Below are 26,619 nucleotides of genomic sequence, written 5' to 3' on the forward strand. Positions count from 1 at the left end.
TTTTTTGGCCTATTCCAATAGAACCCTTTTTAGTGGCTAACATTAAAAAAAAATCCATTTTTGCTACATGCGCGAAGCAGGATTGCTGTTTTGAAGCCAGCAAAACTTGTTTCATGTTTTTCCTCGTCATTACTCTGAAGTTCTCACATTTCATTTTAATTTTCACCTAGCGAGTGAACTTTCAAATTCATGTTCCTATTACAATGTGCTAGGTAACTGTAAAATGTAGATCAAAGTGGCATAGAGCAGGTATAAATGAATCTGTCTATATTTGGACACATTAGAAGGAAAAAACTGGGTGTCGGGTATTCATTAGTCATTATAGTATGCTGGTAAAATTGTTAGTCACTTGTCTGTTTATAGAGCGCATAAGGATTTGACTACTCTTCATTTACCCACAATAATGAACAGTTGGGAGCTAGGAGCTTGTAATGGGACCTAATACTGTATGTCCAAGCTTATCTCATCCAAAATAAAAAGTTCAATCATATGGACAAGGCTTAGTAAGCAAATTGCTTGTCAAATGTTTTTAGACAATCTGTACATGTATCTCAGAAAACTGTCTAAAATAAAGTCAAGTTTAAATGGAGTATTAAAATGCACCATGTTTGGGTGTAAAATATTGTACAGCAGCCATGACATAGCTGGGTTCGTAAAATATATAAATGTCATAATATATGTGGTACAATTTGCATCACTTTCTCTGATGTGTAAAGTAATAATTATAGACTCTCCACCAGTGTTCAATATACTGTATGCAAAGATTTAATAAAGGATTCATTTTATTATACATAATATATTTAAAGAAAAGACTAAAACATACTATTTTATTTGCCACAAAGGTTCAGATCAGTCAATCTTGACAAATCACCATCCATACTATTGGATTAAAACTCACATTTACAGAAGAGGGAACATTAAATGGTACTCACGATTATATGACTGATGGACACTAACAAAATCAAATGCGAATTCCAGCCCCCACAAGGCATGTATAAACAAATGTTTTTGATGTCGTTTTTGAAGTCAAAACCAGAAGCAGATTACAAAAGGAAGGGTAGGATCAACTCTTTATTCTTATGCCCTTGTTATAACCCTCATCTGGTTTTGACTTCACAACCAGGATCCTAAATGTGGAAACATACACTAAGGGTATGGCCACACACTCCAGAAAATGTGTAGATAAATTTCTAGCCACCAATGATGCAATTTTGAAGGTCAGTGTTACTGATGCTGTAAATGACCACGCCAGCTGCCAAGGATTTTGTCAAACATGGTTGCTGCAATGTCTAACCACATTCTAAGAGTAGCATGATACGGGAAGACTTTAAAAAGTAAGAAGTTCCATTATACAATAACGACACTTAATTAAGCCACTTTCTCCACTTTATCTTCAGTTCGATTGTTGTATACATAGAGATACATCTCTGTATCCAGCCTCATACAGAACTCTAAGGAGAGGGCAGGAGGATGGTGGAGGCAGCTGAAGGCTGAATAATTTATTGTCTCATTCTGTAAAGTGGAGTGACTTATCTGGAATGTATAGCAGTACCAGAAGTGCTCTTCCTTACTCACAGAGTAGCAGAGCTAGCTGCAACAATTATTTTACTGTCTTTTTCAGCAGCACCTCCTTTCCCTCCGCTCCTCATAGACTTGTATGTAGAAAGGAAATCAGCCTGAAATGCAGCGAAGGTTTCTTATAATCATTTGTTCTGTTTATTTATGTAAAGTTAATTATAATTGGAGGTACGCTTTAATTCGGCAGTATGACAGACAGCATGCTCACTAGTACCATGACAGAGGGAGATGAGCTGCTGACTAGTACCATGACAGAGAGAGATGAGCTGCTCACTAGTATCATGACAGAGGGAGATGAGCTGCTCACTAGTACCATGACAGAAGGAGATGAGCTTCTCACTAGTACCATGACAGAGGGAGATGAGCTGCTCACTAGTACCATGACAGAAGGAGATGAGCTGCTCACTAGTACCATGACAGAAGGAGATGAGCTGCTGACTAGTACCAGGACAGAGAGAGATGAGCTGCTGACTAGTACCATGACAGAGGGAGATGAGCTGCTGACTGGTACCATGACAGAGGGAGATGAGCTGCTGACTAGTACCATGACAGAGGGAGATGAGCTGCTGACTAGTACCAGGACAGAGGAGGATGAGCTGCTGACTAGTACCATGACAGAGGGAGATGAGCTGCTGACTAGTACCATGACAGAGGGAGATGAGCTGCTGACTAGTACCAGGACAGAGAGAGATGAGCTGCTCACTAGTACCATGACAGAGGAGGATGAGCTGCTGACTAGTACCAGGACAGAGAGAGATGAGCTGCTCACTAGTACCATGACAGAGGAGGATGAGCTGCTCACTAGTACCATGACAGAAGGAGATGAGCTTCTCACTAGTACCATGACAGAGGGAGATGAGCTGCTCACTAGTACCATGACAGAAGGAGATGAGCTGCTCACTAGTACCATGACAGAAGGAGATGAGCTGCTGACTAGTACCAGGACAGAGAGAGATGAGCTGCTCACTAGTACCATGACAGAGGAGGATGAGCTGCTGACTAGTACCAGGACAGAGGAGGATGAGCTGCTGACTAGTACCATGACAGAGGGAGATGAGCTTCTCACTAGTACCATGACAGAGGGAGATGAGCTGCTGACTAGTACCATGACAGAGGGAGATGAGCTGCTGACTAGTACCAGGACAGAGAGAGATGAGCTGCTCACTAGTACCATGACAGAGGGAGATGAGCTGCTGACTAGTACCATGACAGAGGGAGATGAGCTGCTGACTAGTACCATGACAGAAGGAGATGAGCTGCTGACTAGTACCAGGACAGAGAGAGATGAGCTGCTCACTAGTACCATGACAGAGGGAGATGAGCTGCTGACTAGTACCATGACAGAGGGAGATGAGCTGCTGACTAGTACCATGACAGAGGGAGATGAGCTGCTGACTAGTACTCATTTTTTTTGACCAAATAAAGTTGCCATTAACTAACAATCAGCATCTGCTCATTAGAGACTGATCTCTACCTCAATTTCACAGGGAAATGTCTATAGGAAATACTGAATATGTGTAACTCCTATTTGCTCTGTGTAATATACACTTTAGATATGTTCTGCAATAAAGGTTCATTTACATTTAGGCACATGTGTTCGGTATAAGCATTGTCCATAACAGGTTGCAAGCAACCCTCTGTTTTGTATTCCTGGCTCGTCTTTGTATTTGTAGCTTTCATTCTGTCTGAGAACAAAAAGTGGAAAGCAATATACTGTAATATATAACTTCTAAACACAGAGGTTTCATTACACTTGCTGTTCACTCTACTAACGGAATAATGATACATTTCATGAGACATGAATCTGTAAATGTTATATATTGAGCATTCTGGCCGTAACTTATTCTTCAGCACTCACTGCTATTGTGGTTTTTGGTTTGATTCCTGTTCTTATCTTAAAAAGTCAGTTTTTATATCAATAACTCCTGTGTCCAGCTAGGCAAGGTCAATGTCAAATAGTTGAAAAAGTAGTTGTCATGTGACGTGATGGAATGTCATCTTACCAGTCCCGGCACAATAGCTAAACATCATTCTTGATAGCTTCATTTAACCCTGTGACCTCTATTTTATACTACAATAAATATCCTAATGACAGGATATTGTAGTTTAGGGCACCGAGATGATGGCTTGATAAACAGAAATTTATGTATGGATTTTTAACGGATTTTTGTGGGTGAAGACTTGTTTCCATTTCAACAAAGTGCTCAATTGAACAATATGAACAATAATAATAGTAAGTTCAATCACATACACTTATATATGGATGTAAGGTGCAGCAACAATATAGGACATTTGCCGTTACCTATATAGTACTTCTATCCAGAATGCAGAATCCAGGGATGAGGTTTCAGCCTCCTACAAATTCCAGGAATAGCTGACAATCTATGCATTCAAACTATCGCTTTTTTAAGTCTGACTTTGGTGCCAGGATTGTACATGTGTCTCCAGTGTTTGGCAACACAATGAGGGGAATTTATTTAGACTAGTATTTACATGGGTTGTAATTTACGACCTGTTAGTATTAGATGCATACACTTTTTGATACTTGATACCGCAACCAACATGTCAAACTAGAGTTCATGAAATTTCATGACTTTTTGATACCAGAGGCTTGATTAATTCTCCTCAATAAGATCAGCAAATTTTACTGCAATAACACTTAGGATAAGGCCCCATGTTGTGTTTTTTTTATTGCTGAGGGTTTTTTTGAGCAAAATCACCAAATTTACCATTCCTTTTCAAACCACTTCTGACTTTGGCTTGAAAAAATGCAGAAAAATCTACAACAAAATGATATGTTTACGTAAGTGCGGTAGGGTGCATTCACACGGAGGAAAATGGTGCTGAATTTGGTATGGAATCCGCATCAGATTCAGCACTGAAAAAAAAAATCTTCCCATTGACTTCAATGGGTTGCCAGCGGTAAAAGGAACTGACTCTCGGATCAGTTGTTGACATCGTTGATGTGCCAGATGCTGGTTCAATGGACAGGAGAAGTATGCAGGCTGCTCCTATTCCAGTATTAGGAATGGCGTTGCAATTCCCAGTACCACTACTACACAGTTGATGGGCTGTAGGTCTGCTGCTATAAATTGGATGCGAGCATTCTGCATCCACTCCCTGTTCACTGCACTAGCTTTTGGCAGCCACTAGGCTGACAGCTGATCTGTGTGGTGTCCGGCTGTTCAACCCCCTCCCCCCCAGATAACATACTAATGACCTAATGACCTATCCCATTTGGTGGGGCCAGAAAACCCTACATGGGGAAAAGATTTTTGTTGCAGATTTTGCTGTGGTATTTGAACCAAACAAAGCCAGGGGTTAGCTGAGCAGAAGGGAGAAATATAAGCGCTTTCTTTATCTTCACCATTCCTTTTGTAGCCATTCCAGCCGCAAAATCTGCAACAAAAAAAAAAGCAGCTTTTAGGCAAAGTGAGGCCTTAGGGCCCCTTCACACGGCGTAAGTGCGCCGCTCATTTAGACCCGTACACGCGAGCGCTTCAAAACACATCCCATTCACTTCAATGGGAGCACACGTAAAGCCGGCTTTATGGGCGCTCCCATTGAAGTGAATGGGATGTGTTTTGAAGCGCTTGCGTGTACGGGTCTAAATGAGCGGCGTGCTTACGCCGTGTGAAGAGGCCCTTAGCCTGATGCCCGATGTTGCGGAAAAACAGCTTTTTGTTTGTTGCAGATTTTACTGCGGTTTGAGCTAATGCTAAGAATGGATTGAGTAGATGGAAGAAGTATATTTTGCTTCCTATAGAATACTTCTCTTTAGTAATTTGGTAGAGATTTTGAGTTGTTCTCAGAGTGAAAATGTGCCTATATTTTTGAGTGGCTCATGACTCTTAAAAAAATTAGATGAATAGTTTACACTCCATGAACCAGAAAGCTCAAATCTTCGCCAACTAGAAACTGGACTAACTTTAAGCAATGATTTTGCAGACTTCTAGCCTATAGTAATTTTGCAGGGCCACAAGAGGCTGTGCCCTCTAACCGGGAGTAGAAACCAAAAAAAAAAAGTATAAAATTCTTCCAAACCAAATTGTACTTGAGGAAGTCAAGTACTGATGCATTAGTTATAACCTTATTAACAGACACTGTTTGATACAACATCTCACACCTTCATCTGCGTACTTTGTAATGTGGATGAGGTCAGAACAGTTTAGAATAGGCTGAGCGGTTGTGTTGAATCATTGGCAGTATATTTGCAATATAATTGCCACTATGTGCCATAAACATACTACATTTATGGACTGGAAAGCACAGCAAATGAATAGAAGAGGAAAGAAACCGCAGAAAGCATCACAGATTAAGTGATAGCACTGTTATATACAGCTCAGAGATTAACACCTGTATTTGTCCTTGCATTCTAAGTGATGTGTAAATCCCTTCTTCATTATTCTCAGCCAACATTATCCTGTCAGTTACTTCTCCTTAACGAACATCTGGAGTTTTATGCTAACAGAAAAAACCCTCAAGTTCTGCTAACAATAAAAATGTAATGTTATAAATGACCATTGTCTTCTAGCAGTCAGAAATGAATCCCACATGTTCCCTGGGTGTGCTTTACGTGACAACATGATCATTCCTGGTCTATTAATATAAGTGTTAAGAAATGGTTAATATTTCTTACTAGCTATAAGGGTTCCAGATATAGTAGTTGTAGCTGCTTACTGCTGATTAAGGGACCCAAATGCTATTCCTTGACGTAAAAAGACAACAGGATTACAAATGGCATGTAACGGGTTAAAAGATGTTACAGATTTTGGAGTCGGGTCTAAGAGCGCTTCATTCTATGCCTCTGCACAAGTAGACCCGTGGCCTCCTATAAGATAAGAGCACTATGCGGTAGATATTCATGTGTTCTTAATGCTCATGGATATATAAACTGTGTATTTTGGCTGAACAGGATGCCAATGGCTTTGATGCCCATTGTACCAGTGTCTTCTATAGCTTATTGATTGAACAGTGTTACTTCAGCACCTTACTGTAATTCTATTTGGAAAATGTATAGACATGTCACTAGAAGATACCAGAGACCAGCAAACAAGCTAATGTGAGCCCTATACACATTGCACTGCAATAACGAAAAAAAGGCTTGGCTCTTTTGATGTTTTTTTTTCCCACTACAAGATTGGGCATTTTCAGATTCAAGGATGTTCTATGGGTGTGTGTGTGTTTTAATTCATTTATTTATTTGTTTATTTTTCTGATCTAGGAAAATGAGGTAATTTAACCCTTTCCTGGCATCCACCATACTATTATGGCAGATGTCTGGTGTTTAAATATGGTGACTGCTCAGCTCCTGCATAGTGAACGTCCTACAAAACCCCATTCTGAATGTTTTCCTGCTTCCCAAGACTTCCCAATAATTTGTCCTTCAAAAATGAATTCCTCAGTCACCTCTGTTAATGAAAATATAAAAATGCTATGTTTTTTGGAATGTGGGATTAAAATACGAAAAATCGAAGAATAATTGCAGTGGGAATTGGTTAAAACAGTGTACAAAACAAAAACACTGGCAAATGTGCCCCTCTTTGTGTTCTCCAAAGTTGTCTAAGCAATATGGAAAAAGCAGGGCCAAGGGGGAGCCCATTTATGAAACTATAACACTAAATATTTCTAGGTCTAACCAGCTGAATTCATCAGGAATGGCTTACAATCTAATTCATATGGTGCCTCCCAAATCTAATTCAATGGCAGGGGAAGAGAAGTACAGAAAATATTGGATTTCAAATACTGATGTGTTTTTTTCTGAAGAAACCTGCTACCATTGGAGGTTTCCCCTTTCCCTATTAAAACATGCCCATCAGTATCCATGTCTATGAGTGATCAGACGAGCTAGCCGACATATGAAGAAGAATATGGCTGCCAGGTATGTAATATGTATGGCAAGCCTTAGTCTGCACCCTGTAGAGCAGCGGTTCTCAACCTGTGGGTCGCGACCCCGGCGGGGGTCGAACGACCAAAACACAGGGGTCGCCTAAAGCCATTGGAAAATACATATTTCCGATGGCTTTAGCAGCTGAGAAGCCGCGCTACTGTCTGCAGCAGGGTAGATCCTAGTGGGCTGAAGGACCTGTGATGATGTCATGATCATGTGATCGGACTCTATGGGGCGGAGCTATTCAGTACAGTGCTGAGTTACACAGGAAGAGCAAGCTGCAATGAATGGAGACTTGACAGGTAAGATGGAGAGAAGGGACAGCACGTGCAAGCAAGGGGGGGGGAGGGCGTGCAGGCTGTGTGTGAGCAAGATGGGGGGGGTTCAGGCTGTGTGTGAGTAAGGGTGGGGGGGTCAGCAGATTTTGTGGAAGAGAGCTTTTGTGATTAATCACTATGTTTAAAGGGGCTCTATCAGCAAAATCATGCTGATAGAGACCCACATATGCGTGAATAGCCTTTAAAAAGGCTATTCAGGCACCGTAAATGTTATATTAAACTACCCCCCCCCCCATTTTAAAATAAAACCCTAAAAAAGAATGTGATCTACTTACGGATCGTGCACGCTGGGCGGGCATTCAGGGTGCGCCGTCTTCTTCTTCCACGCCTCCTCTTCCTCCGGTCCCGTCCTCCTCCGGCACTCGCGAACTGACACTGATATAAAAAAATGTCCTGGGCGCATGCGCAGTAGCATGCGGCTTCTACTACGGCTACTGTATATGTAATCATAACTGTATATGTAAATAATAACCTAAAAAAGAAAGGGCATGCCGCTCACGGAAAAAAAAAAGCAGGCTGCCCTTCAGGCAGATTTTGCGGCTCGGTGAGCCGTGGCGTCTGCCTGGCGGCAGCAACCTCCGGAGTCGGCCCATTAATTTGAGCCGACTCCGGGGGGGAAGCCGTGACAGTCGTGGCAAGCGTGTTTTGACCCGAGAGTGATGCGGCTCCCCGCGTCACTCTCAGTGCCTAAATCCGCTATACCGCCCCCTGTGTGAACTAGCCCTTACAGTTATGAAGTAGCCACCAAAATTATTTTTTGGTTTGGGGTCACCGCAACATGAGGAACTGTATTGCGGGGTCACGGCATTAGAAAGGTTGAGAACCACTGCTGTAGAGCCTTATCTGCACTCAGTATGTAGGCTTTATGTAGGCTTATCCCTTCTGAGAAGACTCAACACTGCATCGGGTCACCTCTATTTGGAGACTGGTTGCACCTAGACTTGGGAGCCTTTGGGAGACCTTTCTTTCCAATATGAGGAGATCAGTACTATAAGCAATACATTACAGTTAAGAGATTTTGCATTGGGGCTTAGACGCTTTGTCTGTACACATGGCTTGCAATATCCATGCGACCTAACTTTACTATATTCTGTCCACATTTTTTCTACCATCTGTTTACTTGTTTCTCTATGTCTAATATTACATTTTTAATACTATTTAGAAAGTTTCACTTATACATTTAATAAAAAATAACAAAGGAAATCAAGAAAAGTAAAAAAAATATAGTAAATTAGAGCTTGTAGTCACAATTCTTCAGAAAGGAAAGGGTCTAAAAACATTTACTGCATACTTACCATTGCACAGTCCATAGTGTAGTTGTGAAATAATGAAGAAGGTTATTTTTATGTTTGCAAATTGTGAAAATTATAGAAAGAGGTTTCATTTGAATATAAATGGTCTTCTTTTGAAAATAGAATTTTTAAATGAAATTCCTTCAAGTTTGCAGGAGAAATGCCTTTGGTTCATATCTGGTTCATGGCTTTTATCCGAAAATAGTCCTATTTTTATGAGCATCCGCAAAAGGAAATTGAGTATCCCTCTGGAATTGAGTACTGACTTTGGGAGTGAAATACAATTTCTTAAACACAATATTTCAGGAAGGTTAATGTAGCAGAAAAGCTGAAGTTGAGATGCAAATTTTAAGTTGAGAACGTTATACTACTCAGTGCAAAATGATCAGTTTACTATGCAGACACATGTAAATGTAATATGATTAGCAATATGATAATCGGAATATCTAATTAATTATTAATTTTGCATAATGTGGGTTTACAGTCAAGAAAGTTTAATTTCTATTATCAAAGATCAAGACATAAGCTTATATTATTGTACGATTTATTCTGCACAGGATTGTTGCATGAGACAATTGCTAGTTGAAAGTTCATTAATGATGCCCTCATTGGTTTGGTCAAAATATACATTTCGATATATAAAGATATATATGGTAAGGAAGTTTTCTTAACCTTTAAAATCCATTGTCACTTAAATATGTTATCCATCCCAAACCAGGCAGCTAAGGGCAAAGGCGTTCAATAGAGGTAAGGCAGGTATGTGAAGGGGGAAGCCCAGCAATGGTTTATCACATTCTGCTTTCTCATGTCATATAACTTATAGGACTTTCCCTTTCTATGGCCATTGAAGTCTTTAGGAGAAAAGAAGAAGAAACAAGCCTAAGACAAAAGAAGGCCAATAAGTATAACCTTAGTGGTGGGTAAAATATTCAAGAGGTCAGTTCTAGACTGGACATGGGTAATGCAGTGGACGTGGTGTATCTGGACTTTTCAAAGGCTTTTGATACTGTACCACATAAAAGGTTGGAGTATGAAATGAGCATGTTGGGACTGGGGGAAAACATAAGTATTTGGATTCACAACTGGCTCAGTGATGGGAAATAGTGCTTGTCAATGGGAAATATTAAGACTAGGCAAAAATCACCAGTGGGGTGCCACAGGGGTCAGTATTGGGTTCTCTCCTGTCTAAAATGTTTATTGATGACATGGTAGGGAGTTTACACATCAAGGTACCTATATTTGTAGATAATACTAAACTATGTAAAGTAATCAAAACTGAAGAACCTAGTAGAATATTACAGGGGGATCTAGTAAAGCTGGAAGCGAGGGCAGTGCAGAGAAGGGCGACCAAGACAAAAAAGGAATGTTTGGATCAGAGTACAGAAACAGATTAACAATTTTGGGGTTATTCAATTTAAAAAAGACAGCTATGGGAAGATCTAAAAACAATGTACAAATACATGAGGTAACTGTATAAAAACCTTTCTAATGATCTTTTTACTCCTAGGCCGGTGATAGTGACAAGGGGACATCTTTTACACATAGAGAGAAGAACATATCACCAACATCATGGACAGGGATTCTTTACTGTAACAACAATCTTCCACAGAATGTGGTGAATTCATTGTGAAATTTCAAAAAGGGGCCTGAATGCTTTTTTTGAATAGAAGAACATTACATATTACAGGTTTTAGATTTTTCGTAAAGACAATTTGGTCCAGGATTTTATACTGTTTGCCGGAGTTAGCATCAGGAAGAAACTTTATTCCCTGACATGGAACAATTGGCATCAGCCTCATGGGTTATTTTGCCTTCCTCTGGATCAATACTGTAGAGTTATAAGTTGGACTTCATGGACCCGTATCTTCATCCAACCTCATTTTTTATGTTTATTTCTGCACTGTTTCCATTCTTGTCAATTCCTAGTACAACTCCTTGCTATGGCATATTATAACTTCCAATCATATTATGACTGTTACCAGACACATCACCTTGCATCCACCACTACAGTTTTCTGGATACAGAATGTTACACTGAAGGATCTAGAGTTAGTTGTCTGGTCACATGTTTCTCCAGATACCGCTATATTATGGATGACAGAGGCATCATAACTAGAGATGAGCGAGTAGTACTACAGTATTCGAAATACTTGTACTCGATCGAGTACCACTCGCTGTTCGAATGTAAAAGTTCGATGCAGAACCAGCATTAATTGGCCGAATGCTATACAGTCGGCCAATCAACGCTGGTTCTTCTCCTACCTTTAGAAGTCTTCTCTGTGCAGCTTCCCCGCGACGTCTTCCGGCTCTTCATTCACTCTGCCAGGCATCGGGCCTGGGCAGAGCCAACTGCGCATGTCCGCTTATAGTGCGGGCATGCGCAGTCGGCTCTGCCCAGGCCCGATGCCTGGCAGAATGACTGAAGAGCCGGAAGACGCTGCGGGGATGCTGCAAGGAGAAGACTGCTCGGAGGATCCAGCCCGACCCTCACTCGTGGACTTGGTAAGTATAATTTGATCGAACGTTGCCTACCGCTGAAACGAGCATTTTCCCCCCATAGACTATAATAGGGTTCGATATTCGATTCGAGTAGTTGAATATTGAGGGGCTACTCGAAACGAATATCGAACCTCAAACATTTTACTGTTCGCTCATCTCTAATCATAACAAAGGAGATTGCCGCAGGAAGAAAAGAAAAGAGCAGAACTAGTAGTACAGCTAAATTAGTAAGTTTCTTATTATCGTTTTCACAATGCATTGGGTAATTTTTCTCTAAAATGGGCAATCTCTTAAGAATAAGAAAATATCAATGACTATTTCCGACAGATCACGATGAATTTGTGTTATATGGAATAAATACTTCACAGTATAGACTTTTGAACCCAAAGGGACAACAGAAATTTTTTTATTTGGTATTGAGATATTTCTTAATGGATAATTCTCTGGAATAAATAACCTGCACGAGGGTTAGAATGGAAATAGTAATGTGAGTGCGTTGAGTATAATTAGCAGCTGCTACATCCCATAATTGGGAGCCATAACTCAGCCTTAATTTACGTTATCATTACACACAAATGACATCTCCAATTCATTACCATGACCTCTTTTAGATTATACCGTGATTTATAATGTAACGAGAAAGCAAAACGATAAAGCATAATTATGTCTAGTGCACAAGCAGTCAATAGAGGATACTAAACCATTACTGAGACAGCGGCACAACAGAGGTTTACGCCATCTAATCCTTGTCTGAGAGAGCTTACAATCTAAGATTAACCCCGATTTGTCATTTGTTGTCATGATGAACAAACTAATTGCATCACAAACACATCATGAATGTTTCTTGTATTTGGTATCACAACACTTTTATTGTATTCTGTATAATAGTAGACATAGGTAAAAACTTATGAAAAACATATCTCACGGGATCCCTCCTGAATCAACTTTTAGTCAAAGGAACCAGTTATCACAAAGAATATCTCTGTCTCTTTCTAACATGAACATGTGCCAAAATGAGTAAGACATTCAATAGGGGTTTAAAGTTACACAATAATGTTTAACATACAGAGCAGTATGCACCAAGTTTATCATCCATATTGATATATTTTGAGCATCTTCAGGCTACCTGGCTTATTTTGCATAAGTGAACATCATAGTATTGGAAGTGACTGCTGTTTAACTTGAACATTCACTTGTATACATCAGTCCATATTAGATATGAATAGTCTTCAAAGTTTTATACAACTATTTCACTTGGGTCTCTGTAATAGCTTGCTATGTAATGGTAGCTATGAGAGTTGCCTTTGAGCTTGTTCATACTAATGAATTTTCCCGCTTTGGGCAGTACAGTATTCTACTGCCAACTATCTGGCTTCCATTACTGCAGGGACAGTCTCTTCTACTTTGCTGGTTCATTTCACTGCCATTTGTTTATGGCTTTGCTTGTAAAACTCATTTACAAAGTCTGAATTTCCATTATCAGGACATGTTATGGTCCCAGAGACTGCATTTTATTACATATTAATTGCCACATCTCGCTCCCATTCTTAGTGATTGGAGTGTCTACTAAAGACAAGAAACATCAATAATGCAAAATACAAGCAATACCTGCAATGGTGTTGTCTAAGGGTTCTTCAGCGAGACGCACATTGGATGTTCACTTTGAGAACTGTGAAACCAATGGGGCTTAATGAGACTATTTTATATAGGTGCTTTTTCTAAACATATTACCTGGGTAGTTCTTGCTTCACTGTTGGGAATCTCATACTGGTGGACTTTATATGTTATATTTCAATAGTTTAACATCAGTGGCTGATGACTATATAAGGGCCCCTTCACACGGAGGATACTGGCAGGCTGGGGCTGCGGCAGCCCCGCCTGCCAGTGTCCGGAGAGGACTCTCAGCCTGCACTGTGAACAAGCAGACACCGGGGATCCCTGCATCCCGCGATCGACCCATACGTCCTTTGCGATCTACCAGTAGATCGCGATCGACATATTGGGCACTGTTAGGATCACATCTTCCATCTTGTATTCTGTCAGCCATTTTGTAAGCTTTTTCTTATATAAGCTTCATAAGGATGTCTGTTTAGAGTTTAAGAGACCCCTTTAGGGGATAAGGCGTGTGGAATGTTGATGGTTGGGTTGTAACTCCTTATCTGTTTGTGGTGAGAATCTCATAACAGGTTCTATAACCAGTTGACCCTTAGCCACAGACCGGACTGGACAGATAGCATGTGATCATTATCTCTCATGCTGTGATATATACATCTAGAATTAGTGTAAGATGTTGGTTTACACATAAACATTGTAAACTCTTCTGTATGTCATGAGAAAGGTCATCCCAGGTTGGAGTATAGTAATGAGATGCAGACCTTATCCAATAGTCATGTGCCACAGATTATGTTATAACCAATCATGTCAAAGTCCAACCTGCTTTTGTCTGTATAAATGCTACTCTCTGTAATAATAAATCAGAATCCATTTTGATACAATACCACCATGTGTCTGTGAGATTCTCCAGGTCCAAGATCGGCTGTAGCTGATCTTGGCCTGTTATTTAATTTGAAACTACAACAACATAAGCTCTGGGGCTATTATGACCCCAACAGAAATTGGCGCTTCCAACATGCGGCTTGTGAAATAAGGAGACGGTTTATGATCCCCCGGACAACCAGTGATTACAGAAGTTCCTGGGACCACAGATCCAACAAAAGTCAGCGCTGCAGGTAAGAACTTTTTTTTCTTACCAATCTGATCTGTGTTTCTAAGGACTTTTGTTTTCCTGTCCGAGTGTGAGGTAAACGCATATGTTCCTTATATAGATAGCTCAAGCTTTTTGCAAAGAACCTAAAAGAATATATTGTCTGTAAAGGGGGTGGGAAATGTTATACCTCATTCTTTGTATACTGTCCATGCTGTGATTTGATTGATACATCTGTTATAGAGTGTATAGGGAGGCATAGAAGGGAGAGTCAGTCTCCATCCTTAATACTGAGTGATTGAAAAGTCCTTGTTTAAGCACTAAGGACTGATGTAGAGTAGAATCCGCGCAAGTACGTGCAAAGATTCAGGGGTGTTCGGAATAGGTTTTGCCTTGAGCACAGATACCGGAAACTTGTACATTAGAGATTAGTTCAGTGAAAACAGAGTGACTGTTTGGGAGATCCCACTAAGAGAAGTCAGTATGACCCCTAGAGCGATCTGTGTGACCCTGGGGAGAAATATGTATGACCCTCGAGTAGTCATGAGTGACCCTCTATTGTCTTAATTGCCCTAGAGGGGTGGAAGCTCACAGCTGACTGGCCATCAGCTAGTATGGGGAAGGGACCCTCTGAGAAAGGGTACACCCCATATGAACTAATAGAGAGAGAGAGCGAGAAAAAGTTGCCGCCCAAGAAAAAGAAAGAATAAATAAAAATCCTTAAGAGAGCTGGGGTTCCTAAGAACAGGATTGTTTGATAGTAAATTTTGGGAACCAATGGAGATTAGAGCATGCAGGACAGATACAGGAGCATAAGTTACAAAGGGATATGTGCTCTAATTGAAGAATAGAATGGGAGGAGTGCAGAGTCAGCCGGTATGGAAATCAACCCAAGAGATAGTTTAAGGAAAGAACAGTTAGAAAAGGAGGTGATAAACTGCTGATAAGATGTTGGATAGTTGGATAAACATTAAGTAAGGAATGGTTACAGAAATAAGGTATTCAGTGTTTGTATATTTTCCTTAGTATAAGGGACTGTATAGTGAGCCCCCACTCACAGTCCAGCTAAAGGATTAAATGTGGTCTGCATTGTGATGTTAGCACTATATATGAGTGGTGACTAGATAAAGATATAGGGAGAGTCCGCTGAAGTATATTGTGGCAGACTACTCACCAAGGTAGTAGATTCTGGGTGAAATCAGGTCTATAATGCTTTGAAAAACACCATGATTGTTGAAGCATTTATGCAAGGAAAAATGGCAGAAAAAGATCAGAAGCTCCTGTGTGTCTCTAATGGAGGTCAGGATAATTCACAATGAATGTCAGGCCTCCCCCCCACCACCACCTCCTATTGTCCTCTGTATATCCACAGCAGAGGTATACAGGATACAGGTTTTGCTAGGATTCAACAGAAGGGGGGAGGGGAGACACGGCAAGTAGCTAAGATTTCAGCTATGAGTGATACAATGTAACATCATTGGTATAATGTATGGAGAATTAGGAATATATGGTTTAATAATAAGTGAACTGTATAGTGTAAGCTGTTTCTAACCAGTATTTGACTTTGTGTAAGATTATTGTGATGTGTTACAGTGGTAAAAAACTTTGATTGGAATCTTGTAAAGTAAAGTGTCAAAAAGTCTTGCAGTCAGCCCTCAAGGCAAATCTCAGATATAGTGTAAGAGTTTCTGAGCATCTGTAGCAACTAGATGAGTGGGGTCTGCCATGGAAATATTCGAAGACTGCACAGAAATATTAATATGTAATGTTGGTATCAGTATTGGCTGTTTAAATCATATTTAATGTCTTTAGAATTGGATTAATGTCATAAATTTTAGATAATCATCATTATGTTTATTTTCCAGTGATATACACATTGAGGAGAAGACAAAGGCATCTAAATCACATGTTTTGTTTATTTTTCTTCAATATTGAGCTGTGCAGGAATTATAACTAACCCTGTGATTACTTGTAGGAAAAAAAGAATAAGATGATATCACTGTACAAAATATATGAAAACTTGACAAGTTCTTTATGACTTAATGGATGTGTGTTGTCTGGAGCTCCAGTGTGAAGGTTGCATGTATGTATGAAGTGAATGGGCCCATATGTGTTACATGTATTTGCTATATGCACATGCTCTGTTTGCCTATGTCTGTATTGTTACATTTTCAGTCTCCACAGGGAGCAGATGAAGATATTGATAGCCCCACAGAGGGTGGTGATAAGTAGATATGAGTTCCTTTCCATCGTTGAATATATATACAGTATATGTCTTCTCGTGAATATGAGATGTACTTGATAAACCTTGTACATGTGCTATGTACTCAATGTTTATTGGTTATGGGTTTATACTATAAATCTATGAATGTTAACAATCGGGAATTATTTTGTGAAAAAGTTTTATCTAATTAATGAATTAGTTGTAATTCTGGAGTGTTTAGAAGTTTTAGAGAACTGAATTTACTTGGGATTGTCTAAACAAGCTGCTGGGATATGTAGTACTACAGGTATAACAAGTTTGGGAGAAGCCAGCTCAGCTGCTTCCATGATAAGACACAAGGGTTGCTTGCAGTGGAAACAAAGATAACAATCTCAGACTGCAGTGTCTTATTTATGTCTTCTAATGTAAGCTTTGCATTCTGTGCTGCACTACAAGTCCCATCTAAACCTGTTAACAATAGTTTCAGGGGAGGAAAAAGTCAGATAACTTAAAAATTAATTTTATTTTTGCTAATTTGGTTATGTAAATGATGAATCTATTGTTAACTCTGATGAGAGTTCTTTCATTTTAGATGATTCTCGATTTAGGAATGATGGTGGATTCTGCACCAGATATGTCATGGTCACTGAATATGAGGTAAACCAAGGGTAAAACCAAGCACAAGTAGAACCATTATAGAACTGTATGGGTCTCAGCTCATGAAGCTGAACTAGAAGCCATCACTGAGACAGGGTACAATGTCTGAGGGTAGGTGTTTAATATAGTGGGACTATGGTCCAATCTGGAGAGCGAGAGCTTTCTGTAGGGTTAATGTTAAGCCTAAAAGGATTTCCAGGCTGTTCAGATAGTGATGGACCCTGCTGCTGCTTCCACACAGGTGGGTATAGTCAGAAGTGAAGGCACACATCAAGGCTGATATGAAAGAAAGTAGAGGTAACTTGTGGGCAGACACTGCCACTAACCCAGCTGCAGAGGCCTAGGGGATATGCTTTACTGATAATTGGTCACTATACTAGGCCCAAAAACCCCTTTTAGCTCTCTTTTCAGGTTTTACAACACTGAAGCACCAAGAATGGTCCAGGACTGAAAGAGGATGTACAAGTCCTGACCTCCGGTGGTAAGAGAGTATTTTTACTGATAGCATTTGTCCCCACTGATGGCATAAGCAGCTTATTTCTAAGTGCACTGTTTAGTAGTAGCCATGTGTGACCTGGTGAGTGGAGGATGGGCGGCTGCAGGATTTAGTATCACTACTGACAGATATATATGTGAGCCTGCATGGCATGTGGTAAGTGCAAAGTAGGCCAAAAAGTGAAAAGTGTTTTTTTAGCCATGCCCAGAGCCCTTGTACCTGTTCCAGAGATTGCAGGATAACTATATGCTATAACTATAACTTTAGTAACTACTAAAGGTGAGACGGTATAAGTATGTGCTTGTGTGTATAGTGATTTCTCTTCAGGATGGCCTGGGGCATATCTGGTGAAGAAAGCCATCACAAACGGGCTGCAGATACTGAAGATGTAGTGTGTCACTTGTATTAGTATTTTCTGTAAGGTCCCCTCCTGACAGAAGAATTGGTTTTAGCCCATAGCAAACTTTCTTTGGGTCAGCCCCTAGGTTAGAGTTGTATTATGGTGTACTGACTGACTATGTGATGTCTTGGCAAAAACATCTGACTAATGTATAGTTTTGAGTTTTCTCCTCACTCTCAGATTTTAAGTTAAGTGGACGGGACCTATTCATTTAAGCCAAGAGATTGATGACACGTGAGAAATCCTCTTGAACCAAGATTTGATGATTTGCTCCAAGTGCTGCTAACTACTAATACTCCTATGAAACTTGACGGAAAGCCTAATTGTGTCCATGCTTCACATTGCAAAGAAGTCTCTACACACAGCGAAGAAGATTCTCCTGATGTCACTGTTATAGATTATTCTGGCGATAAGCTCGCATAGAACATTTGACGATGAGTGGGACAATAAGTTTTTTTCTTCAAACATCATATGATCTTGAACGAAGATCTGAATGTGTCAGCCTGTAGGATATGTCCTCATAGCCCCATATTAGCCTCAGTCATGTTATATAGCTGTTTTCATAACACAACCGGAAGTAATGATACATAGTATACGCAAGTGAATGTATAATCTTATGTTTATGTGTTTGAAAAATACAAAGCAGACTGAAAATAACAGGCCAGAACTATGATTGAGATTAATTTGGAATACAGGAACATATGAGGGGAATCTGGAAAGGTCCAGCAGTAGACGTTAAGTCACTGAAGTACCTAAATATGAATTCCTGTATCCAATTATCTCAAAATGGGGGAATTGTTAGGATCACATCTTCCATCTTGTATTCTGTCAGCCATTTTGTAAGCTTTTTCTTATATAAGCTTCATAAGGATGTCTGTTTAGAGTTTAAGAGACCCCTTTAGGGGATAAGGCGTGTGGAATGCTGATGGTTGGGTTGTAACTCCTTATCTGTTTGTGGTGAGAATCTCATAACAGGTTCTATAACCAGTTGACCCTTAGCCACAGACCGGACTGGACAGATAGCATGTGATCATTATCTCTCGTGCTGTGATATATACATCTAGAATTAGTGTAAGATGTTGGTTTACACATAAACATTGTAAACTCTTCTGTATGTCATGGGAAAGGTCATCCCAGGTTGGAGTATAGTAATGAGATGCAGACCTTATCCAATAGTCATGTGCCACAGATTATGTTATAACCAATCATGTCAAAGTCCAACCTGCTTTTGTCTGTATAAATGCTACTCTCTGTAATAATAAATCAGAATCCATTTTGATACAATACCACCATGTGTCTGTGAGATTCTCCAGGTCCAAGATCGGCTGTAGCTGATCTTGGCCTGTTATTTAATTTGAAACTACAACAACATAAGCTCTGGGGCTATTATGACCCCAACAGGCACCCCTGCTCTAATAGGTTACTAAGAAGGTTTGTCCCTGTCCCAGGGAGGAGGTGCTGAGTTAAAGGGGTTAGTCACTGTGTGAAAAATACCCCAGATATCTTTGTATAAAGTATCACAGAAAAGACAAAAATGTGTAAAAGAGGATATCTATAAATGCTAAAACTTCACCTTTATTTCATTAATTAAAATGTCTACTAAACACAAAAATAGGTGACACACTGACAGAGCCTGCTGTCAGGCTTGACTGGTCAGAGATGATTACAGCTGGGATACTGACCCTGAGTCTGTAAACCCTAACTCCCTCACAAAATAAATGATCAGGTGTGCTGCTGTTGTTTGGTCATCAAAATTGAGAGCAATCCAGAAGCTATATAACTTAAGTATCCCCTAGGTCCTCAGAGTTTACTGGCCTAACGCCACACCAACAGAGGAGTACTGGGTTAACATGCCACCAATAAAGCACTAGTGATAACACTTTAAAACAACAGCACCAACACCATTAACTAGAAACAGCCCTATGCATTTCCTCTATAGCAGATTCATCAGGGACTAGATTTTATGACATAGCAGTAAACACTGCCTTTAGATAACAGGGAGACGGTGATAAGGATTGACCGCAGGCAGGTCCGCTTAAAGGGGCTCTATCAGCAAAATTATGCTGTATGAGCCCGATGGAGGCGGGGAAGAGCAAGCCTGGGAGGACGTCATTGGAAGAAGACACCAGCTAAAGACAGGACCGAAGATGACGTCGACCAGTGCATGAACCGCCCAGCGTGCACGGTAAGTATAGTTTAGATATTGGTTTTTAGGGTATTAGTTTAAAACCAGGGGGGTTAAAATAAGATTAGTGGTGTCTGAATAGCCTTTTTAAAGGCTATTCAGGCATATGTGGGGCTCATATGGCATAATTTTGCTAATAGAGCCCCTTTAAATAGCTGGGGTCCCAGCACTGGTGTGTTGCAATACTCAGCACTTTCCTTAAGAAAGGCTATTCATCTCCTACCTTTAGATGTCTTCTCTGCCCCGCCGTTCGGTGCCGGTATGCAAATGAATTCTCTCACAGCACTGGGGGTGGGCCTCAGCGCTCAAACAGCACTGGGGGCGTCCCCAATGCTGTGAGAGAACTCTCCAGTGCTGCCTCCATCTTCTTCAGGAATGAGGTCTTCACGCGTCTTCTTCTGGCGCAGTGGGTCAAACTTGTAGGCCTCGGGCAAAGCCGACTGCGCATGCCCACCGGCCACAAGAAAATGGACGCTTACACAGTAAGTAAGTGGCCATTTTCTTGTGGCCTGTGGGCATGCGCAGTGGGCTCTGCCCGAGGCCTACAAGTTTGAGCCCAGCACCGGAAGAAGACGCGTGAAGAGGCCGTTCCTGAAGAAGATGGAGGCAGCACTGGAGAGTTCTCTTGCAGCATTGGGACGACCCCAGTGCTGTTTGAGCGCTGGAGACTGCCCCCAGTGCTGTGAGATAACTCATTTGCATAACACCGAAAACTGGGATTTCAACGGAAAGACGGTGCAGAGAAGACATCTAAAGGTAGGAGAAGAATAGCCTTTCTTAAGGCTATTCCTATGTGTGACCGACAAAAAATTTGATTTTAATGGTAGAATCCCTTTAAATATAATGTCATCTGGAGGGCGGTGATCGTTCAAAGATGGCGGCACCCATGATGCCGCTGTTACGTTTGACCATGGCATCTAAAGTGTTAACAGCTGAGTTTGGTGTTGGCATGGATTGCAGCAGTTAGCTGCAGGTCCTGGCTATATTATACAGCCAGACTCTGCTGGGTATGGAGAGAGCTCAGCTCCTGAGCTCTCTCTATACATCCTCTTTGCACATAATGACATAAATTAATGTGATTATGCGCAAAAGAGTTAACTGCGCATGCTCAGTTTCTTATGCAGTAACAGTACAGGCAAAGTGATCAGTGGATTATATACTGTAACTGACTAATGGAGGTCCAATTAAAATAATAATTAAATAGAATTGTAAAACCTTTCCCACACAAATATTCCATTGCTTGCAGACAAAATCTGCTCCTCTTGATGTGGAATTTACAGCGACATTTGCATCAGGGACACTGAATTGATTCAATAATTACAGGTTATGACAGCTCCATTCCACAAGCAACTATTACCATTTCCTTACATGCACACAGTGAAATATTACTTCATAAAGTTCCATACAACACAGTTCAATCACCAAAAAATATAGCAATGTCAATGACGATAACGTAAAACCAAATCATTATAAATCTACGATAAAATAACCGCAGAGAAAAATGATTTTCTTTATTACTCTGAGTTTGTGACTCAAATGAATTCAACAAAATGTATAATGTGAATGTTTGTAAGGAAGTCTTGTCATCATGAAGACATTCAGTATTTTCTGACTGAAATGTGCATATTAAGCATACTAGTGATGTACTACTGTGAGGTGTGCGTATAAGGAGATATGGCTACTATGTAAGGAGATATGGCTACTATATAAGGAGATATGGCTATTATATAAGGAGATATGGCTACTATATAAGGAGATATGGATACTATATAAGGAGATATGGCTAATATATAAGGAGATATGGATACTATATAAGGAGATATGGCTACTATATAAGGAGATATGGCTAATATATAAGGCGATATGGACACTATATAAGGAGATATGGCTACTATATAAGGAGATATGGCTACTATATAAGGAGATATGGCTATTATATAAGGAGATATGGCTACTATATAAGGAGATATGGATACTATATAAGGAGATATGGCTAATATATAAGGAGATATGGATACTATATAAGGAGATATGGCTACTATATAAGGAGATATGGCTACTATATAAGGCAATATGGACACTATATAAGGAGATATGGCTACTATATAAGGAGATATGGATACTATATATGGCGCTATGGACACTATATAAGGAGATATGGATACTATATAAGGAGATATGGACACTATATAAGGAGATATGGATACTATATAAGGAGATATGGCTACTATATAAGGAGATATGGATACTATATAAGGCGCTATGGACACTATATAAGGAGATATGGATACTATATAAGGAGATATGGCTACTATATAAGGAGATATGGCTACTACATAAGGCGATATGGACACTATATAAGGAGATATGGCTACTATATAAGTAGATATGGCTATTATAGAAGGAGATATGGCTACTGTATAAGGAGATATGGCTACTATATAAGTAGATATGGTTATTATAGAAGGAGATATGGCTACTATATAAGGAGATATGGCTACTAAATAAGGAGATATGGCTACTCTTTCCTAATATTTCACTGTATTTTACAAAATGACCATGACTAAATATGTATACATATACTACATAACAATAGTAATACGGTATGGAAATATAAAAATGGGCAACGAATCCAAGGTATTTCCCATCTGTTTAATACTATGGCTGCCACCATTAACTGTGCTGCTACTCATGCCGCTTAGAGGCTTGGGGTCTTTTTTTTTTTTTTTTTTTTAATTTGAGGAGAATGACACTACATAAGGCACTTATAGTAGGCAACGAAGACCACTAAAATGACTGTGTATGATAGGCCTAAATACTGTTAATATATTTAATATGTATTAATGAAGGGGACTATTACATTATACATATAGTGGTGTTCTATAAGACCAATATGGCTTATGACCAAGTCTAATTTTGCATAACCTATTAGTATTGATTTACAGGTAGGAGTACATTTTGGGGGTTTGTCTGGGTAGGCATTATGATTTTGTCTTTAGACAGTCCTTCTACAAGTATCTGCTTTTTTAATAGGGAATCCAATGGGCTTCAGAATCCAGACAATGAAACAAATCGTACACAAGGCAAAACTAAAGCGGAACATTTCACAGCAAAAATCGGGCACGTAAAGTAATGAAGTGGGTAAACTATGCAGCAACCTGGCTGGTATTTTGACACTTGTATAATTTAGATATACATTATGTTATGGTATATATTTACTATGTCCTTACAGTTTATGTCTGTACTGTTTGTACAAAGTTTCCTTTATTCCACCAATTAGTGCAAGAATCCAACTGGCACTTACCGGCATTATCAATCTATATAGTTGTGTAAATACATTGAAACACATGTCCTTAATGGTATGAGAGGCGCATTTTTAAGGTTGGGTTTGTTGGCATTGTTTGATAAATTTAACCCATCTATGCTGTAAATTTAAGGCTATCGCCATAAGGCAACTTTGTTGCGCAATTAAAAATCGCATCAAAATCTCACTACAAAATGATACATGACTTTAATGTGCACAAAGTTGAAGCGATGTTGCCCAATGCGATATTGGTGCAATTTTGGTGTGATATTTCTGCAATATAGAAGTGTAAGAAATTGCATGTTAAAAAAAAAATACTGTAAATTTTGCAATAAGCTGTCTACCTATGCAATAAGCTGTCTACCTATGAACAATTCATATGAATTTACATTTTAAAAAAATCTGGAAAGCATGCAAAATTACAAGATTGTAAAGACAGCAATTGTAGTAGCACGCAACTCACTGTCTCATGCGGCACTACTGTTTACTGTGGGAGCAGTTTCACATGTGACATTAACTGGGACAAGGTGGAATATTTGTGCAACTGTCACAACATGTCACATGGCGCTAGACATTATAGAATTTAACAGCTTTTTTGGTCATACGACTTTAGTGTGATTTTAAATAGGGCAACAAATGTTGCTGTGTAGCCTTAAGGGGCATTCACACTACCGCTGGTGTCTAACAGCATTGTCCGTAGCTACTGTCCATTCAAGATTTTAGCAACGGACACTAGTTGTGTCCATTACAATTTCCATTCATTTCAATGGGATTTTATCTGTTGTCCTTTAGTGTCCTTTAATGTCCATTTGTGTCTTTAAGTGTCCGTTTACACCCATGTCTGTTTTTTCAAGCGGACAAAAATATCCTACATGCAGGACGCGTCCGTTTTTTTAACATTGAGGTCTAGGGGCAACAGACAGCAACCGATGAAGCCATCAGTTACTGCCGTTTGTGTCCTTTATGATAGGTGTCCGTTTTTGTTTTTTTTTAAACAGACACCTTCTGTGCGGACATAGTGTGAACCCTACCTTAGCCTAAATCTTCTGTCCTAAAATGTTACTCCACTTTTTATAACAACTCTGTACAAGAGTGACATTGCAAGCTTTTTTGTGATGTTTTAAAAAGTCTCATTTACTTTTGTTAATATAGTGAAATAAAGTTACAATTGTTTTATTGCAAGCCATAGGTACGACTGTGTAACAGGGAGCAGGAGAAGCGGCATAGTGCAGGATCTTCTCTCAACACATGCCCCGTAGTAGTGGTTTGGACCGCCACAAAAACTGGATCAATTTAGAGCACATTGAAGAAGAAGTTACGGTAGTTATGTATAGTGCATATAATGCCATGCATACATACTGTACTATACATATACATATAGTATCACTATCGCCCTAAAAACATAGGCAAGTTTTGAAAATGTAGTTTGCACTGTAAAGATGGAAGGATGCCTTAAAATTGCAAGAACTATAACTAAAATTTGTGCATTGAACTGAACATCTTTTTGCAGAACAAGTCCTACCTTTGTGATGTTTTCTTGTATTTTCTCCTGGAAGAAAAAAAAATCAAAACATGAAGTCTGGGAGAATCTTTTAATAATAAATGTTGTCTGTCACGCTCATGAAAAAGTCATTGTCCTTGGGGTGGAGGATGGGTAGTGATTAAAAGCCGGCTACGAAATCAGCTGGATTTACAACTTCAAGCCTAAGAACAGGTAAAGCTTTGATAGATTGCAAATTACGTGAATACATTGTGGCGCTCTGGCAGGAGATGAAACCAATTAACACGTTGGGAATGAAATGAATGAGTTACAGTGAGGAGTAAGGACTTGTTGAGGCGAGATGATAAAGTGTTATGAAGAAAAATATGCTTATACTGGCTCTACATGACTACAAAGAACAATTGAGGTGATGTGAACTTATTTCATCTACTCTGCCATTTGTTTCAATACATACACCTTAATTGTTATCTCAGTGCACTGACCTACAAGGCACCGTTGGGTTATTGGCACCATTTTGCAGGCCAAACGCAGGGCAGGACTTACTTTCCCCTAGCTAGAGTAGCTGGACGTAAGGTCATCTTCAGCTTCATTTTGCACTATCCTGTTTCAGAAATGTTATAGTGAAAGCGATCCAAAATGCAGCAGTTTAATATGAAATCAAACTCATGTGGATCTCTCCATTATAAGAATGGTCTTAAAGAATAAAATACCTTTTTTATGGCAACCAATCACAACTTGGCTTCCATTTATTCTGTTGCTTGGGGAAAATGAAGCTGTACTGTGATTGGCTGCTTTGACCCTTGTGCCAAATGAGGCCACAATTAGGCTGCCTTTACAAGATGTAACGTGCAGCAAATCACGGCCGCAAAATAACGCGGCGTATACGATCCTAACTCCCATTGAAATGAATGGGAGCTTTTACGGCGAGCAAACTCTGACACGCCATATACGTTCCAGATCATGCTGCACATTACATCATGTGAAGGTAGCCTTACATGACTTATGTGTCTTTCAGGATATAATTAATGTGCTTCCATATGCAATGGCTTCATATAGCATATCTGGGGCAACACTCAACGGAAGTTACCCTATATTGACACTCATATCCTTAGAAGACAATGTTATCTAACAGATTAGAAGCTCGGTAACGGAAGCTCAGTTATGGCCACCCCTCAGGTCCTGCTCCTGGCAAACAGCTAATGGAATCTATAGCCAACTAACCATTCGCTTCTTAGCCGATCCACTAGAATTGGAGCCCCTCATCCAGAACAGCTCTCTAATCTAGCTCAGAGTAGGGGTCCCATTTGGGGACCCCCTCTATTATGTCTATATACACTAAAAGGGCACATCGATGGGCAGTGAAAAACGTCCACTCCTAACAGTACAAGATTATGGGGGGGGGGGGCACGGGGCAGTCCTCACCACCTAGTGATGATACTGAGGCTGGCCCCTCTGACAATACAGTAATATTGGTAGCCGAAGCTAGCATCACTGCTATCTCTGGAACCAGGGCACATATCTGCAAAACTAACAGTGCACTCAATTCAGCTTTGCAGCAATCAACTATTGTTCC

The 26,619-nt window shown here is 39.9% G+C and overlaps 1 protein-coding gene across 7 annotated transcripts in view; it reads right to left on the reverse strand.

Annotated features, from left to right (window-relative positions):
- PDE1C (phosphodiesterase 1C) overlaps nt 1-26,619 on the reverse strand; it is a 662,111-nt gene that overhangs the window by 279,475 nt on the left and 356,017 nt on the right. For 2 of the 7 annotated variants that reach the window (XM_075271107.1, XM_075271103.1), the window contains exon 2: nt 25,068-25,094. The exons of the other annotated variants lie outside the window; for them this stretch is intronic. In XM_075271107.1, the coding sequence (XP_075127208.1) occupies nt 25,068-25,094 (27 nt within the window). The remainder of the gene's footprint in view (nt 1-25,067; nt 25,095-26,619) is intronic. 7 annotated transcript variants of the gene reach the window in all.

The sequence above is a fragment of the Leptodactylus fuscus genome, chromosome 4 (assembly GCF_031893055.1).
Source record: "Leptodactylus fuscus isolate aLepFus1 chromosome 4, aLepFus1.hap2, whole genome shotgun sequence".
Classification (NCBI taxonomy): Eukaryota; Metazoa; Chordata; class Amphibia; order Anura; family Leptodactylidae; genus Leptodactylus; species Leptodactylus fuscus.